The sequence below is a fragment of the Coregonus clupeaformis genome, chromosome 23, assembly GCF_020615455.1.
Source record: "Coregonus clupeaformis isolate EN_2021a chromosome 23, ASM2061545v1, whole genome shotgun sequence".
NCBI classification, from domain to species: domain Eukaryota; kingdom Metazoa; phylum Chordata; class Actinopteri; order Salmoniformes; family Salmonidae; genus Coregonus; species Coregonus clupeaformis.
The window spans coordinates 16,821,254-16,840,761 of record NC_059214.1 but is presented as its reverse complement, the minus strand read 5'-3'; the positions used below and the strand labels follow the sequence as shown (position 1 = coordinate 16,840,761).

The 19,508-nt window shown below is 41.1% G+C and overlaps 2 protein-coding genes across 2 annotated transcripts in view; one reads left to right on the top strand and one right to left on the bottom strand.

Moving 5' to 3' along the window:
- Window positions 1–293: 293 nt before the first annotated feature.
- On the top strand, window positions 294–6,753 carry LOC121536670 (protein lifeguard 3-like). Its single transcript, XM_041844091.2, has 12 exons — window positions 294–1,063; window positions 2,219–2,450; window positions 2,604–2,674; window positions 2,776–2,840; window positions 2,966–3,019; window positions 3,151–3,201; window positions 3,304–3,343; window positions 5,066–5,103; window positions 5,220–5,307; window positions 5,683–5,778; window positions 5,917–5,970; window positions 6,089–6,753. The coding sequence occupies exons 2-12, from the start codon at window positions 2,240–2,242 to the stop codon at window positions 6,236–6,238; spliced, it is 918 nt and encodes a 305-aa protein (XP_041700025.2). The 5' UTR covers window positions 294–1,063; window positions 2,219–2,239; the 3' UTR covers window positions 6,239–6,753.
- A 1,046-nt stretch (window positions 6,754–7,799) lies between these two features.
- The window catches only part of LOC121536669 (aspartate--tRNA ligase, cytoplasmic), a 33,421-nt gene continuing 21,712 nt past the window's right edge, over window positions 7,800–19,508 (bottom strand). The window contains exons 10-18 of the mRNA XM_041844090.2: window positions 13,491–13,602; window positions 12,709–12,843; window positions 11,822–11,969; window positions 11,452–11,598; window positions 11,145–11,187; window positions 10,945–11,025; window positions 10,696–10,807; window positions 10,419–10,490; window positions 7,800–8,395 (exon numbers count right to left, since the gene is read on the bottom strand). Coding sequence (XP_041700024.2) covers window positions 8,304–8,395; window positions 10,419–10,490; window positions 10,696–10,807; window positions 10,945–11,025; window positions 11,145–11,187; window positions 11,452–11,598; window positions 11,822–11,969; window positions 12,709–12,843; window positions 13,491–13,602 — 942 coding nt within the window. The 3' untranslated portion in view covers window positions 7,800–8,303. The remainder of the gene's footprint in view (window positions 8,396–10,418; window positions 10,491–10,695; window positions 10,808–10,944; window positions 11,026–11,144; window positions 11,188–11,451; window positions 11,599–11,821; window positions 11,970–12,708; window positions 12,844–13,490; window positions 13,603–19,508) is intronic.

The window sequence follows — 19,508 nt, the reverse complement described above, 5'->3', positions numbered from 1 at the left end:
TCATCCATGTCATTGCGAACCATATAGCCAAGTCTGAATATAGTTTCTAGTCAATATGAATTGAATATTGATAGCGCATACAGTTTACAGACGATAAGTCAAGAACCTACAAACAAGTAAAGAAACGGACAACTAAACCCAAAGGTCTCTAGTCTAGACAGGTAGCTTAGCGGTTACGAGCGTTGTGCTAGTAACCGAAAGATCGCTGGTTCTAGTCCCCGAGCCGACTAGGTGAAAAGTCTGTCGATGTGCCCTTGAGCAAGGCACTTAACCCTAATCGCTCTGGATAAGAGCGTCTGCTAAATGACTAAAATAAAAATGTAGACATCAGCGTTCCCACAATTTTCAAACGCTCCGGGTCTGGTTTTCGAGACTAGTGGTGTTGGGTGATTATGGGCCCGGTCACTTTCACCTTATTGTTATTTCCACTGCTGCAGAAAGTATCTGAAAGGATTTGGATGCAAAAATATTGTGATGTTTACAAAACTACCAGTTAATAGACCATAGTGGAATTTGCGCCATAATGTGTCCATTGTTTTCCTTTCAAATGTGTAAACAGGAGAGTAGGAACTAGCGAAGGGAATTGGGACTGTGTGTCACACTTTGTTTCCAAACAGTGACGCCTACTAGTATGACATGTAACTAATATTGTATTGATCTATTAAACATTGTTGACACATTGTTACAGTGTAACTTCAGCGGAAATGTTGCTATTTGGTAGTGCCTATTGGAATGTATCTAGTAATGCTGCGTTATTCGGATAGGTATTCACATTTCTCTAGCAAAATAAGGTCTTAATAAAGGTGAATAAATAATGGTTTTAATGACAGGCCTTAAAACTTCAATAATTGTTCATTTGGAACAAACCAAAAATAACCACACTTTTTTTCTTCCAAATTTAGAATGTATCAGCAGGGGGGCATGTTGGGTAAAGATCTCATTACAACTCCGTGAAATGTCGGCGACACACGCAGTGTCCCAGACTTGACCAGGCTAAATTATCAAACCATTTAAGCGTTAGGTGTTTTACATCGCAGATCGATATCTCATCAGAATCCACTTGGTGAGTATACATGCGTCTTTATGTTTTTGCTCAGTTTTAGTCGAAACTACGTTATGAAATTTAATTCAGACTTTGTTATAACAATATGGATGGATATCTTGTACTCAATTTGTGTACGTTTATTATGGTGTTATACACCTTTATTCAGTAGATGCTAGAAGGCTTGTCATGCCAGACAGTGTCGTCTGCTGGGTATTTGTGGAAAATGTGATGACATCATATTTTTATTTTTATTTTTATTTTTTTGACATGTTTGATCATTAACATCAAACATGTCATCTGAAGTATGCAGGAATCCCTATCTGAAGTTACTGAGACTGTATATGTGCAACCTTAAATACCCCACTAGTCAAAGTGTATTTCCAAAACGCAATTTCTCCAAGAAATTTAACATTTGTGTTTTTTCATCAGAAATGATTGCTTATGGGTACCCTCGTGTGTATGTAAAACAGATTTTTCATTCATAGATTTTAGATGTGTATGAAAATGTGTTTTTTTGCACAATATAGGCCTATCCATTGTTTAGCTGGAATGGAATGTTCTTATCCTGTACATTTGAATGTAATATGTGGTTGTCTCACCTAGCTATCTTAAGATGAATGCACTTACTGTAAGTCGCTCTGTAAGAGCATCTGCTAAATGACTAAAATGTCAAATGTAAATGTTTTACATACAGATCTCATATTACTGTATACAATATATATATATATATATATTTTTTTTAATATTGATGTCACAATTGTATCATCTGTACAGTTCTTTACTTGTAGTTATTTGTTACATTGGACTGTGCAAAACCTAGCAGTAGGCTACTACCTATTTCTCTGAGTGAGGCAGACATATAGCATTTTTCTCTCTGAAATGAAACCATCAAGTGATAGATTTTAAACAGATATAGTACATAGGCTATATGTCATTGAACATCATGCCATGATTAGATAGTGAGAAAACACACAAATCTCTTTCATCATTTATTTAAACAACAAAAGCTAATTTACCCACGAAACTCTTGGCATGGTCTAATGGTGCTTTCAAGACAACTGGGGGAAAAAGTTCCCAGTTGTCTTGAACGCACTGAAGTCAGAAGTCGGAGATAGTTCCCAGTTGTTTTGAACGCGGCATAATGTTTCCCTCTTACCCCCTCTGTCTTATAAGGTGCCCATATCGCATATCATAATGTTGAAGTCGGATTTCCCTCCAGCCTATGAAGATGCATTACATGGCCGCAGGCCCGGGTATGGGAACTACCCACAGCCCCCACCAGCATATGGACCATACCCTGCTCAGTCCTCAGCTCAATACCCAGGACAAGCAGGGTACCCTCTGGGCTACCCTCCATCTGGGATGCCTTATTCCATTCCTCTAGGAATGCCCACCTCCAACCCAGGTTCTGGAGCTATTTACTGTACAGTATAATATATTACATATTATGTAACAGAATATAACAAATATATACTGTTAATATCTGAAGTTTGTCAAAATAGTTTTACTTGGTCATTATTTACTTCATGTCTTAACTTCATGTATTTCTTTAATGCAGTGGAAGACGATGAATTTGCATATTCTACTGCATGGGAAAGCACTTCTATTCGACATGCATTCATCCGAAAAGTATGAGATCTTATACCTTTTACACATCAACGTCCTAATCACTCAGTCTACTTATACTTGCTGTGATCATGAAAGAATTCACCCTTTTTGTGTTGGGACAGGTGTACTTAATTTTGGCTGCTCAGCTCATCGTCACTGTATCAATTGTGGCTGTGTTTACATTTGTGTAAGTGTCAACAATGTTACATTGTATTATCTCTGTTGTACCATTTCATATCAATGTGAGCTCTTTTCCGTTTGTGTTTTCTGTTTGTGTAATGCTAACGTTTGAGCATTTCATCTATATTACAGTGATGAAGTACGTGCGTTTGTCATTAGGAACCCAGCCGTGTACTGGACATCATTGTAAGTACTTCATATTCCATTAAGGTTCCTTACTACATGTATTACTCATTCATTATTACTGAATTATATATTATAATAAAACATGAGCAATATTTTTGACCTATCATACTAATAGCTTGTTTTTCTTCCAGCGCTGTTTATTTAGTCACTTACTGCATTCTTGTCTGCTGCAAAGGGCCAAGGTAAGATTATCCATGCCCTTTTTATACTGTGTATACAACAGTACACACCGTTAAACATCAGATAATGACATTTATCTTTTGATCTTAATAATCTTTGTTTAGGAGACGCTTTCCTTGGAACTTTGTGCTGCTGGCCATTTTTGTAAGTAACGCTTGCAAAAAAAGAATCTCTATATCCTATCTTAACACATAATGGAACTAGATCTACAGTATATATACAGTGAGGGAAAAAAGTATTTGATCCCCTGCTGATTTTGTACGTTTGCCCACTGACAAAGAAATGATCTGTCTATAATTTTAATGGTAGGTTTATTTGAACAGTGAGAGACAGAATAACAACAAAATAATCCAGAAAAACGCATGTCAAAAATGTTATAAATTGATTTGCATTTTAATGAGGGAAATAAGTATTTGACCCCCCTCTCAATCAGAAAGATTTCTGGCTCCCAGGTGTCTTTTATACAGGTAACAAACTGAGATTAGGAGCACACTCTTAAAGGGAGTGCTCCTAATCTCAGCTTGTTACCTGTATTAAAGACACCTGTCCACAGAAGCAATCAATCAATCAGATTCCAAACTCTCCACCATGGCCAAGACTAAAGAGCTCTCCAAGGATGTCAGGGACAAGATTGTAGACCTACACAAGGCTGGAATGGGCTACAAGACCATCGCCAAGCAGTTTGGTGAGAAGGTGACAACAGTTGGTGCGATTATTCGCAAATGGAAGAAACACAAAAGAACTGTCAATCTCCTTTTGGCCTGGGGCTCCATGTAAGATCTCACCTCGTGGAGTTGCAATGATCATGAGAACGGTGAGGAATCAGCCCAGAACTACACGGGAGGATCTTGTCAATGATCTCAAGGCAGCTGGGACCATAGTCACCAAGAAAACAATTGGTAACACACTACGCCGTCAAGGACTGAAATCCTGTAGCGCCCGCAAGGTCCCCCTGCTCAAGAAAGCACATATACAGGCCCGTCTGAAGTTTGCCAATGAACATCTGAATGATTCAGAGGAGAACTGGGTGAAAGTGTTGTGGTCAGATGAGACCAAAATCGAGCTTTTTGGCATCAACTCAATTCGCCATGTTTGGAGGAGGAGGAATGCTGCCTATGACCCCAAGAACACCATCCCCACCGTCAAACATGGAGGTGGAAACATTATGCTTTGGGGGTGTTTTTCTGCTAAGGGGACAGGACAACTTCACCGCATCAAAGGGACGATGGACGGGGCCATGTACCGTCAAATCTTGGGTGAGAACCTCCTTCCCTCAGCCAGGGCATTGAAAATGGGTCATGGATGGGTATTCCAGCATGACAATGACCCAAAACTCACGACCAAGGCAACAAAGGAGTGGCTCAAGAAGAAGCACATTAAGGTCCTGGAGTGGCCTAGCCAGTCTCCAGACCTTAATCCCATAGAAAATCTGTGGAGGGAGCTGAAGGTTTCAGTTGCCAAACGTCAGCCTCGAAACCTTAATGACTTGGAGAAGATCTGCAAAGAGGAGTGGGACAAAATCCCTCCTGAGATGTCTGCAAACCTGGTGGCCAACTACAAGAAACGTCTGACCTCTGTGATTGCCAACAAGGGTTTTCCCACCAAGTACTAAGTCATGTTTTGCAGAGGGGTCAAATACTTATTTCCCTCATTAAAATGCAAATGAATTTATAATATTTTTGACATGCATTTTTCTGGATTTTTTTGTTGTTATTCTGTCTCTCACTGTTCAAATAAACCTACCATTAAAATTATAGACTGATCATTTCTTTGTCAGTGGGCAAACGTACAAAATCAGCAGGGGATCAAATACTTTTTTCGCTCACTGTATGTTATGATTGTATTGTTTTATATTTCATATTTTAGACACTGGCCATGTCCTACATGACAGGAACAATATCAAGGTTTGTTATAGAATTTTCATATATTGTTTTATTTTCTTTTACATAATACAACTAGAAATACTAATGTAAGGTGCAGTTTGTTTGTTTTGTGACTGTCTACTTTGTATTTCTTGCAGTTACTATGACACAAAAGCAGTGTTTCTGACCATTGGAATAACAGCAATAGTGTGCATAATTGTCACCATCTTCTGCTTTCAAACTAAGGTACATGTATAAAATCCTGCCTCTTTAGAACCTACAGCCTGTAGCTTGTGAGAGTCTTTGTTGTCAGTGTCAAATGACTCCTTTGTATAGGATTACAATGGGCGACTGTCTTTTAAATATTCATGACATTTTGTGCAATTCCTCCTTATGAAACCGATTGTCAAAATAAATAGCATACATTGATTCCCTGGGCTTGTTGTGCTGTTACACATTCCATGGTTGTGTTCATTTTTGTAGACCTTTCATATCAAGTTAGTTCATTGCCCATTCATGTGCCATCCTATGAAACATTCCAACTATTGGGTCATTGTTGTACCTTAATGATTGTCGTATGACCAATGTTGTGAAGAACATGTATGTCTATGCTTATGACAGGTGGATTTTACGTCTTGTGGGGGACTTTTCAGTATTCTTGCCATCGTACTCTTGGTTACTGGGATCATCACAGCCGTCGTACTATCCTTCAAATATGTAAGTGCCTCAGTTTGGTCAAAAGTTGAATTACTTCAAAAAGCTTTAATAGTAATACGCATGCATTTTGATTGATTACAAATCGGAGAAATGTAGGCCTATACATACAAAAGGTCCTGTGTTTTCTTCCACTCACAGGTCCCATGGCTTCATATGCTCTATGCTGCTATCGGAGCTGTCATTTACACCCTGGTGAGTTGGTTTTTTCTTGAACAGCCTCAGTATATCAAAGGGAATAGGAGAATGGTGACTTTCTTCATGTCTCTTGAACCAACCTGTACATATGAAATGAACCATTTTTATTTTGTAGTTTTTAGCATACAACACCCAGCTTCTCATCGGAAACCGCAAGCTTTCCATCGGCCCAGAGGAGTATGTTTTTGGAGCACTTTCACTTTATGTTGACATTGTCCAGATCTTCATTTTCCTCCTACAACTAGTTGGGGCTTCCACAGATTAAAGGCAGGAGGATGATGCACAACCTAGTGTGGATGGATCCTACTTATATTGTAATTTTTCATCTCAAACAGTTGCTGCTCATACATAACTGTAAATTATGCTTATTTTTTAGTATTTTAATGCCATTAACATAACCCTATGAGAGTACTGCAAACTTTCAATTAAGATTGTTATATATCTATAGTATATTGACTTATTATTCCCAGAATGGATGTTGGTTATGTGATGATTTGGTAAGTTATGAATGCAATATGCATACATGATTGTCTGAATCGCATTTGATTTTACCTACATATTTGTTTAACATATATTTATTGTCCTTATGTTGCCTTTGTCCTTAAGCCGTAAGAATGTAAAACATAATTAAATAATTTATTTTCAGTCCTTTATATGTCAAAATGGCTGAATAAACTTTCCATGTATGCATCTATTGGTGGTGCTATATTTAAGCAATAAGGCCCAAGGGGGTGTGGTATATGGCCAATATACCACGGCTAAGGGCTGTTCTTCGCATGACGCAACACGGAGTGCCTGGATACAGCCCTTAGCCATGGTATGTTGGTCATATATCACAAACCCCCGAGGTGCCTTATTGCTATTATAAACGTCTTACCAACGTAATTAGAGCAGTACAAATAAATGTTTTGTCATACATGTGGTATACAGTCTGATAGAAGTCTGTCAGCCAATCAGCATTCAGGGCTCAAACCACCCAGTTTATAATACAAATTACAGTATATTCTAACATTGCTTCCATTTTCCTCAATTGGAATTGTATATGTGATAACTGTTGAAAGGGATTAACTTTTCTTGAGATATATATTTCTGATTATCAGAACCAATAATTAAAGACAATGATACCTCAGACAGTTCTGTTAGTCATGCAGTTTTTCTGTGAGAGCAATTATTGCATGGGGACTTTCTTTTACTTAATTACAACCTAATCACCAACTGAATCAGGATGGCATAGAGGTGGGAAGTAATGAAAAAGGTATGTTCTCTTATACAGCTTATTAGTGTGTGGACTTTTCCAATTATGTGCCTACTGATAATGAGTCCTTCCATTGAGTTGATTTCATACACTACTCCTTTCAGGTGCCAGTTCACTATGGTCCTTTTCCTGACAAAAAGCACTTTATCATGTCCACCAATTTCAAAATGTAACAAACCCTGAAATATATTTCAAACATGACAGCATTCCTCCTGAAAGGTAATCAAAATACTTCTAAATGAATGTTTCTCAAATGACAGGGCTTGTAGTGATAAAATAATCCCACATGAATAATTTGAACAAAGCAAGCTCCTTAGCACATTGCTCATAGCAAAGAACGTGTAGAATATGATAGGGGTTGTTTCCCCCATTGTTTTCAATGACTTGGTTAGTGGCTCCTCCTTGAGCGACCGAGACATCATATATCCAAGGGGCTCCAGTAACCCAATACAGATGAATCCACCCCGAAACTAAGGATTGTCTTTTTAAATAAGACGCAAAGCGAAATATGCTTTTGAAGTACTTTTTGTCCTCCAATTACTTTAAAAACATCTGCAATAATTACAAATTGTCACCAGACCACAATTATTTATTAGTCATAGCTCTGCAGTGTGATAAATACTGTTATCAAAGTGTATTAACCCCATAGAAAAGTGTTAGACATAAAACACAGGTGTGTTATCCCATTGGTGAGCCTAGGAAAGCCTGGAATCTGTTTGTACCTTTGCCTGCTCCATTATCATTGTCAAGCCAAACATGGCATAAGCAGTTGGCAAGACAGCAGAAACAGACAGGCACCCAAGCTAAGCCTAAGTTATTACATCCCTAAATCATATTCCACTTCTAATGTCTAAGAATAATTTATCCCTTATATTATGGATCTATTTCTTCCTGTGTCATTTTCTATAACTGAATACTGGTAACCATAGTAGCCTGGCTTGATTCTCTATTTTTCTCTTGTTAATCACAGTGGCACTTCAGTGTTGTGCCACTCATTTATCCTCTGTCTGGTGTATTGGAGATTCATGTAGTTTCCCATGTCCTGCATCCGTGTCCAGTGGCGATCGATGGCCGCTCAGGGGGTCAGGCGTTTGGGATCACGGGGGAACATGGAGGTCTGGCGGACGTTGTGAAGACCCAGGTAGAGCATGCAGACTCTCTCAAGTCCTGAGGGAAACAACTCACTTGTCAGCATTACAGTGCACTTACAATGAGTATATTTAGAGTACCATGACAATGTATTTCATGCAGAGTATATTTACAATGAGTATATTTAGAATATATTTACAATGTCTTTCATGCAGAGTATATTTACAATGAGTATATTTAGAATATATTTACAATGTGTTTCATGCAGAGTATATTTACAATGAGTATATTTAGAATATATTTACAATGTCTTTCATGCAGAGTATATTTACAATGAGTATATTTAGAATATATTTACAATGTCTTTCATATTGAGTATATTTACAATGAGTATGTTTAGAATAGACGTACAATGTCTTTCTTATTGAGTATATTTACAATGAGTACAGTGAGGGAAAAAAGTATTTGATCCCCTGCTGATTTTGTACGTTTGCCCACTGACAAAGACATGATCAGTCTATAATTTTAATGGTAGGTTTATTTGAACAGTGAGAGACAGAATAACAACAAAAAAATCCAGAAAAACGCATGTCAAAAATGTTATAAATTGATTTGCATTTTAATTAGGGAAATAAGTATTTGACCGCTCTGCAAAACATGACTTAGTACTTGGTGGCAATCACAGAGGTCAGACGTTTCTTGTAGTTGGCCACCAGGTTTGCACACATCTCAGGAGGGATTTTGTCCCACTCCTCTTTGCAGATCTTCTCCAAGTCATTAAGGTTTTGAGGCTGACGTTTGGCAACTCGAACCTTCAGCTCCCTCCACAGATTTTCTATGGGATTAAGGTCTGGAGACTGGCTAGGCCACTCCAGGACCTTAATGTGCCTCTTCTTGAGCCACTCCTTTGTTGCCTTGGCTGTGTGTTTTGGGTCATTGTCATGCTGGAATACCCATCCACGACCCATTTTCAATGCCCTGGCTGAGGGAAGGAGGTTCTCACCCAAGATTTGACGGTACATGGCCCCGTCCATCGTCCCTTTGATGCGGTGAAGTCCCCTTAGCAGAAAAACACCCCCAAAGCATAATGTTTCCACCTCCATGTTTGACAGTGGGGATGGTGTTCTTGGGGTCATAGGCAGCATTCCTCCTCCTCCAAACACGGCGAGTTGAGTTGATGCCAAAGAGCTCGATTTTGGTCTCATCTGACCACAACACTTTCACCCAGTTCTCCTCTGAATCATTCAGATGTTCATTGGCAAACTTCAGACGGGCCTGTATATGTGCTTTCTTGAGCAGGGGGACCTTGCGGGCGCTGCAGGATTTCAGTCCTTCACGGCGTAGTGTGTTACCAATTGTTTTCTTGGTGACTATGGTCCCAGCTGCCTTGAGATCATTGACAAGATCCTCCCGTGTAGTTCTGGGCTGATTCCTCACTGTTCTCATGATCATTGCAACTCCACGAGGTGAGATCTTGCATGGAGCCCCAGGCCGAGGGAGATTGGCAGTTCTTTTGTGTTTCTTCCATTTGCGAATAATCGCACCAACTGTTGTCACCTTCTCACCAAGCTGCTTGGCGATGGTCTTGTAGCCCATTCCAGCCTTGTGTAGGTCTACAATCTTGTCCCTGACATCCTTGGAGAGCTCTTTGGTCTTGGCCATGGTGGAGAGTTTGGAATCTGATTGATTGCTTCTGTGGACAGGTGTCTTTTATACAGGTAACAAGCTGAGATTAGGAGCATTCCCTTTAAGAGTGTGCTCCTAATCTCAGCTCGTTACCTGTATAAAAGACACCTGGGAGCCAGAAATCTTTCTGATTGAGAGGGGGTCAAATACTTATTTCCCTCATTAAAATGCAAATCAATTTATAACATTTCTGACATGCGTTGTTCTGGATTTTTTTGTTGTTATTCTGTCTCTCTGTTCAACTAAACCTACCATTAAAATGATAGACTGATCATGTCTTTGTCAGTGGGCAAACGTACAAAATCAGCAGGGGATCAAATACTTTTTTCCCTCACTGTATGTAGAATAGATGTACAATGTCTTTCTTATTGACAGGGTATGGGCCAAGGTTTAGAATCAGTATTTTATTTCTTACCAATGCCACCACCTCCATGTGGGGGAGCTCCGTATCGGAAGGCGTCAATGTAGGACTTGATATTCTCCAGGTCTGCAGCAATACAAATCATTTCAAGTCATGGTAATATTTGATACTAGCATCACCACTTTACATATTAGTACCAGCCACCAGTGTATTTGTAACATAGTAATAATATGCTTATTCTCTAGCAATCGATTAAGAGAAGAAAGGAAGCTTGATTTACTGATTGATCAATATGGCCGCCCTGAATAACAAGGCAGAGTTGTTTAATTACCAATGTTGTGGTATATGGCCCTCTCAGTGAGCAGCTGGGCATCGTGGATCCTCTGAGCTCCAGAGAGGATCTCCTCTCCTCTCATGAACATGTCGTAGGAGTTGGAATATTTCTGGGGAGGAAACATCAGTCAAGTCAGTCACTGCTCTGGTATAACACTGCCAATGCCTGCCACAATGGTGTCATGAGCAACCTGGTGAAGTGTGTGGTGTGGTGTGTGTGTATGTTTGTGTGTAGTGACTTGCATACTTTGTCGTTGGGGTCAGGCATGGTGTAGAAGGGCCTCACTGCCAGTGGGTACTTGTCCAGCACGTAGAAGTCAGTGTCATACTAACAGAAAGGAGATAAATAAATGAGTTAGTTTGCTTTACAGTCTAAAATGCTCAGCATGTACCATATAGAATAATATAAAATCTGTTGACATCCCAAAGAAACTGAATGTAACATACCTTTTCTTTCACCAGACGACCAAGCAACTTCTCATTGGGAGTGCTATGAAAAACGTTTAAAAAAGTATTTTCAGTAGGAAATAAAAAAAGACTTAAAAACAACGTCTTCATTTGCTCTTTACGTTCCATTTTTACATTTTGGTCATTTAGCAGATGCTCTTATCCAGAGCGACTTACAGGAGCAATTAGGGTCAAGTGCCTTGCTTAAGGGCACAGACAGATGTTTCACCTAGTCAGCTCGGGGATTAACCGCTACCTGCCGCCCATTTTAATGTCTTATGTTGCAAACTCTTGACCTGCTACTGACCTGAGGTCCTCCTCATCTCCCATCTCCACCCCTGCTTCCCGGAGCATGGCCACGCCCTCCCTGTACTCCAGCCTAAGAGTGGGCTCCAGGAACTTGAATTGCTCGCTGGGGTACTGCTTCCCCACCGTCTGGATCTCTGTCTGGAACCTGGCCAACACACACGCACAAAAGTGAACTCAAATACCACCTGCTCCCTTAGCACAGATGCAATGCCCTTTCAAACCAGGAGATGGCGGTGGAGGCACATATTTACTTTATATGGGGTGTCATCCACTTGCTCAGTTATAGCCCTGTAATAGGCCCTCTAAAGTTTAAACCATCCTAATTCACGTTGTTTGCAAATATGGGTAAAAAGTGAATCACATCTTACTTGTCTCCGAGCCCTTTGAAGATCTGAACCATGGTGTCAGTGATGGACTCGATCACTTCATGGTAGTGGTAGTTAAAGGTCAACTCAATATCCAGACCCACAAACTCTGTCAGATGACGGTGGGTGTTGGAGTCTTCTGCTCTGAACACTGGAATGGAGAACATCTTCAGTTAGTATCAGCGACGTAGTATTTCAGTATGAGGATTAGATCCATCAGCCCAGAGATAAACTAGAGGCCGCGTCCCAAATGGTACCCTATTCCCTTTATAGTGCACTACTTTTGACCATGGAATAGAGTGCCATTTGGGACACACACTAGACATGTTAGACTGCAGTGGCGGGGGGGGGGGGGGGAGACATCAATACTCCTCTGGTTACATGTGGATCCGGCCAGGTGATGGCCCTGTTGAACTACCTCACAAAGAGTCATTATGCAACCAAGCACAAGCCAGTCAGATACATTATGTTTCCTATTGCTCAACATGTGCCCTATCGCAACACTGTCTATGTGTCAAATAATTGGTGTATTTGCAGTTATTCGCCCAGTTTTAATATTGCGTAAGCCACTGTTTGTTTGTTGACTACATAACTAGAGTGACTGATGTATTCAACACAATAGTCCAAATTAATTCCCATTATTGGATACAGGGAGTTAATAGGGGGTTAGGTGAACAGCTTAGAGATGTAGTATTATATATAGTTTAATTTTTTTATGTTATACTTCATCCAGACAGTTGGAAACAAAGGGGGAGACAGACCAGAGGGAACATTTAAGAAAGGGTGGACATAGGGATTAAACCCTGGTCTCGGCTTGGGGAGTAGTGTACCTGTGCCTGGCTAGGAGAATGACCGCTAGACCATGGGTTCTTCACTAGGTGTTGCCTTACCTGGTCCCACACAGAACACCTTGTCAAAGTCAGCACAGATACACATCTGCTTGTAGAGCTGGGGAGACTGGGCCAGGTAGGCACTGGTTTTGAAGTAGGACACAGTGAAGACGTTCGCCCCACCCTCACTGGCAGCTAGAGAGGAGAACGACAGCTTTTAGACAAACTATCCCAGGAGAGAAGCAATACATGGCCCAAAATCATCTGTCTGTAGTGAACAGCCTTTCTTCAAGTCGTCTATGTGATAACACCCTTTCATACCAGTGCCACTAACTTATTTACGCACGTGTTTGACGTTCACATCAAATAGTAGATTGTCTGTTGTGTTTTCCTTTACAGAAGGATGGTCACATAGAACATTTTGTACAGGGTACGTGTGATGGGTAATGGGTGTTGGCAGAGGAAAATGCGGTTTTTAGAGTAGTACACACTGTTGATCCGCAGCTGCTCGCACCAAAAAGGCGGCAATTTTAAATGCGTCAATGCCAGGCTGAGTTGAATGTCATTGGCTCCTACCGAAGATGAGGAAGTGAAAGCAACACTTCTTTCACCACAGCTCAGTTCAAAAACTCTATCACGTGGGGTTGTGGTAGCAAGTACTGTAGTAAACAACACTGTTGTCACACATTTCTATGGCTACAAAATATGACACATGCGCACACATTGTCTATGTGCTCACGCTTGTGAAGTGCAATTAAGAGTCAGCTTATCAATAAAGAGCACGAATGACCAGATAGTCAGAGTCGAGCCGGCACTGCTTTATATGAGCCCAGTGGTGGTACCTGATATGATTTTGGGGGTCTGGATCTCCACAAAGCCCTTGTTGGTCAGGGTGTCTCTAAAGAGCTGGCACACTCCGGACTGCAGGCGGAAGATGGCCTGGCTGGTCGTTGTCTACAAGAGGAGAAACAAGCAGAAAAACACACACACACACACACACACACACACACACACACACGCGTGTAAGTCAACATACACTACCGGTCAAAAGTTTTAGAACACCTACTCAGTCAAGGGTTTTTCTTTATTTTTACTATTTTCTATATTGTAGAATAATAGTGAAGACATCAAAACTATAAAATAACACATATGGAATCATGTAGTAACCAAAAAAGTGTTAAACAAATCAAAATATATTTTATATTTGAGATTCTTCAAATAGCCCCCCTTTGCCTTGATGACAGCTTTGCACACTCTTGGCATTCTCTCAACCAGCTTGATGAGGTAGTCACCTGGAATGCATTTCAATTAACAGGTGTGCCTTCTTAAAAGTTAATTTGTGGAATTTCTTTCCTTCTTAATGCATTTGAGCCAATCAGTTGTGTTGTGACAAGGTAGGTAAAATACCAAGTCCATATTATGGCAAGAACAGCTCAAATAATCAAAGAGAAATGACAGTCCATCATTATTTTAAGACATGAAGGTCAGTTAATCCGGAAAATGTGAAGAACTTTGAAAGTTTCTTCAAGTGCAGTCGCAAAAACCATCAAGCGGTATGATGAAACTGGCTCTCATTAGGACCGCCACAGGAAAGGAAGACCCAGAGTTACCTCTGCTGCAGAGGATAAGTTCATTAGCATTACCAGCCTCAGAAATTGCAGCCCAAATAAGTGCTTCACAGTGTTCAAGTAACAGACACATCTCAACATCAACCGTTCAGAGGGGACTGTGTGAATCAGGCCTTCATGGTCGATTGCTGCAAAGAAACCACTACTAAAGGACAAATAAGAAGAAGAGACTTGCTTGGGACAAGAAACACGAGCAATGGACATTAGACTGGTGGAAATCTGTCCTTTGGTCTGGAGTCCAAATTGGAGATTTTTGGTTCCAACCGCTGTCTTTGTGAGACACAGTGTAGGTGAACGGATGATCTCCGCATGTGTAGTTCCCACCGTGAAGCATGAAGGAGGTGTGATGGTGCTTTGCTGGTGACACTGTCTGTGATTTATTTAGAAATCAAGGCACTTGTAGGTAACAACACATCTGCCACACTGATCCTCAACACGGGGGCCCCTCAGGGGTGCGTGCTCAGTCCCCTCCTGTACTCTCTGTTCACCCATGACTGCATGGCCAGGCACGACTCCAACACCATCATTAAGTTTGCCGACGACACAACAGTGGTAGGCCTGATCACCGACAACGATGAGACAGCCTATAGGGAGGAGGTCAGAGATCTGGCCGTGTGGTGCCAGGACAACAACCTCTCCCTCAACGTGACCAAGACAAAGGAGATGATTGTGGACTACAGGAAAAAAAAAGAGGACTGAGCACGCCCCCATTCTCATCGACGGGGCTGTAGTGGAACAGGTTGAGAGCTTCAAGTTCCTTGGTGTCCACATCACCAACGAACTATCATGGTCCAAACACACCAAGACAGTCGTGAAGAGGGCACGACAAAGCCTATTCCCCCTCAGGAGACTGAAAAGATTTGGCATGGGTCCTCAGATCCTCAAAAAATTCTACAGCTGCACCATCGAGAGCATCCTGACTGGTTGCATCACCGCCTGGTATGGCAACTGCTTGGCCTCTGACCGCAAGGCACTACAGAGGGTAGTGCGTACGGCCCAGTACATCACTGGGGCAAAGCTCCCTGCCATTCAGGACCTCTATACCAGGCGGTGTCAGAGGAAGGCCCTCAAAATTGTCAAAGACTCCAGCCACCCTAGTCATAGACTGTTCTCTCTGCTACCGCACGGCAAGCGGTACCGGAGTGCCAAGTCTAGGTCCAAAAGACTTCTCAACAGCTTCTACCCCCAAGCCATACGACTCCTGAACAGCTAATCATGGCTACCCGGACTATTTGCACTGCCCCCCCACCCCCTCCTTTTTACGCTGCTGCTACTCTGTTAAGTATTTATGCATAGTCACTTTAACTCTACCCACATGTACATATTACCTCAACTACCTCAACTAGCCGGTGCCCCCGCACATTGACTCTGCAACGGTACCCCCCTGTATATATAGCCTCCCTACTGTCACTTTATTTTACTGTATATATAGCCTCCCTACTGTCACTTTATTTTACTTCTGCTCTTTTTTTCTCAACACTTTTTTTGTTGTTGTTTTATTCTTACTTTTTTTTGTTTAAAATAAATGCACTGTTGGTTAAGGGCTGTAAGTAAGCATTTCACTGTAATGTCTGCACCTGTTGTATTCGGCGCATGTGACCAATAAAATTTGATTTGATTTGATTTGATTTACTTAACCAGCATGGCTACCACAGCATTCTGCAGCGATACGCCATCCTGGTTTGGGCTTAGTGGGACAATGACCCAACACACTTCCAGGCTGTGTAAGGGCTATTTTACCAAAAAGGAGAGTGATGGAGTGCTGCATCAGATGACCTGGCCTCCACAATCACCTGACCTCAACTCAATTGAGATGGTTTGGGATGAGTTGGACCGCAGAGTGAAGGAAAAGCAGCCAACAAGTGCTCAGCATATGTGGGAACTCCTTCAAGACTGTTGGAAAAGCATTCCAGGTGAAGCTGGTTGAGAGAATGCCAAGAGTGTGTCTCAAGAAGGCCAATTTTATTGCTTCTTTAAATCAGCACAACAGTTTTCAGCTATGCTAACATAATTGCAAAAGGGTTTTCTAATGATCAATTAGCCTTTTAAAATGATAAACTTGGATTAGTATGAAAAAAATGTATGCACTCACTAACTAAGTCGCTCTGGATAAGAGCGTCTGCTAAATGACTAAACATTTAAAAAAAAAAAAGATTAGCAAACATAACATGCCATTGGAACACAGGACTGATGGTTGCTGATAATGGGCCTCTGTACGTTTTTTATTTTATTTTTAAATCAGCCGTTTCCAGCTACAATAGCCATTTACAACTACACTATATTTCTGAACAATTTGATGTTATTTTAAAATGGACAAAAAAATTGCTTTTCTTTCGAAAACAAGGACATTTCTAAGTGACCCCAAACTTTTGAACGGTAGTAAATACAGTTGTGGTCAAAAGTTTTGAGAATGACACAAATCTGAATCTTCACAAAGTCTGCTGCCTATAGGCAATTTGCATATACTCCAGAATGTTATGAAGAGTGATCAGATTTACATTTACATTTGAGTCATTTAGCAGACGCTCTTACCCAGAGCAACTTACAGTTAGTGACTGCGTACATTTTTATTTTTTCATACTGGCCCCCCGTGGGAATTGAACCCACAACCCTGGCGTTGCAAGCGCCATGCTCTACCAACTGAGGTACACGGGATCAGATGAATTGCAATTAATTGCAAAGTCCCTCTTTGCCATGAAAATGAACTTCATCCCCAAAAAAACATTTCCACTGCATTTCAGCCCTGCCACAAAAGGACCAGCTGACATCATGTCAGTGAGTCTCTCGTTAACACAGGTGAGTGTTGACGAGGACAAGGCTGGAGATCACTCTGTCATGCTGATTCAGTTAGAATAACAGATTGGAAGCTTTAAAAGGAGGGTGGTGCTTGAAATCATTGTTCTTCCTCTGTTAACCATGGTTACCTGCAAGGAAACACGTGCCATCATCATTGCTTTGCACAAAAAGGGCTTCACAGGCAAGGATATTGCTGCTAGTAAGATTGCACCTAAATCAACCATTTATCGGATCAACAAGAACTTCAAGGAGAGAGGTTCAATTGTTGTGAAGGCGGCTTCAGGGCGCCCAAGAAAGTCCAGCAAGCGCCAGGACCGTCTCCTAAAGTTGATTCAGCTGCGGGATCGGGGCACCACCAGTGCAGAGCTTGCTCAGGAATGGCAGCAGGCAGGTGTGAGTGCATCTGCACGCATAGTGAGGCGAAGACTTTTGGAGGATGGCCTGATGTCAAGAAGGGCAGCGAGGAAGCCACTTCTCTCCAGGAAAAACATCAGGGACAGACTGATATTCTGCAAAAGGTACAGGGATTGGGGTAAAGTCATTTTCTCTGATGAATCCACTTTCTGATTGTTTGGGGCATCCGGAAAAAAGCTTGTCCGGAGAAGACAAGGTGAGCGCTACCATCAGTCCTGTGTCATGCCAACAGTAAAGCATCCTGAGACCATTCATGTGTGGGGTTGCTTCTCAGCCAAGGGAGTGGGCTCACTCACAATTTTGCCTAAGAACACAGCCATGAATAAAGAATGGTACCAACACATCCTCCGAAAGCAACTTCTCCCAACCATCCAAGAACAGTTTGGTGACGAACAATGCCTTTTCCAGCATGATGGAGCACCTTGCCATAAGGCAAAAGTGATAACTAAGTGTCTCGGGGAACAAAACATCGACATTTTGGGCCCATGGCCAGGGAACTCCCCAGACCTTAATCCCATTGAGAACTTGTGGTCAATCCTCAAGAGGCGGGTGGACAAACAAAACCCCACAAATTCTGACAAACTCCAAGCATTGATTATGCAAGAATGGGCTGCCATCAGTCAGGATGTGGCCCAGAAGTTAATTGACAGCATGCCAGGGCGGATTGCAGAGGTCTTGAAAAAGAAGGGTCAACACAGCAAATATTGACTCTTTGCATAAACTTAATGTAATTGTCAATAAAAGCCTTTTACACTTATGGAATGCTTGTAATTATACTTCAGTATACCATAGTAACATCTGACAAAAATATCTAAAAACACTGAAGCAGCAAACTTTGTGAAGACCAATACTTGAGTCATTCTCAAAACGTTTGACCACGACTGTATATATGTATAAAGAAAGAAAAACGTCAGGAGTTGAGCAGTTTGATGTTCGCACAAAACTAGAAGCTCCTCCACAAACACACACCTTTAATATTTGAAAAGGTTGCAAATCAATGGAACACTGATTTTCAACTTTGAAGTTTAAGAGTGGGATGCAGTCATGGCAGTTTCTATGATATGAAGACTGACGTATTTTAACATTAGCATATAAAGGTTCCTCTGAACAAAATGTGTGGAGTAGATAACAACCCAGTCAACAAAACGACCCACACACAGATTTGAGTCAGATATTACACAATGCCAAAAAATAGTCAAAAACAGACAACAACACTGCTTGCGTCACATCTTGCCTTGTACAGTCTCGACACCTTTATTTTCAGAAAAGGGAGTGGAGACAGGGTGCATTTCACAATAATCTAAGCGTTTAGAAAATAAACCTGAGATATAGAGCTCTTTGTCATCTTTTCAAAACCTAACATTGGCAATTTATTCTGGTTGTATACAGAGGTCAACTTAGTGGCGTAGAAAATAACCCAGTCATCAAAATGACTTGTGATGAGGCACATCAATAAACTGGGTATTACACATCATGTCTGGGAACGAGCAGAGGAACAGCCAAAATCCCCTACCCTAACAGCCAATAGGTGTGTTCTTCTCACTTAGTTCTCAGTTGATCAGATTACTCATTTCTTAATATGACTGGTGTTATTACTAAGGATTTTTTCAACCAGTTCTATCTGGTTTCATCTCTGGTTTTAGTAATCTACACAAAGAGTTTAATACAAAAAGCTCTGAGCCTCCTGATTGAACACTGAAAGCTGAAGGCTCACATTTCTATCTTCTAGACTTTCTCAAAGCCCTGAATGGGAGTTTTCGGACTCTCTCATTGTCAGAGAATGAATCTGCAGACAATGACTCTGGTCCAGAAGACCCTGGTAGAAATGGTCAACTGATATGTAGCCTATAGTTGACTGTGGTTGGAAAATAACTCCTGCTCTGATGAATAACTGCCACTTCTGGATAACACTAGATAAAATTGCTAAGCAAATACCTAGTGAGCTAACCAAACTGCCATGAAAGCCTGATTAGAAACAGACATATAAAAATGGGTAACATAACTCCTGTGCAAAACACTTCT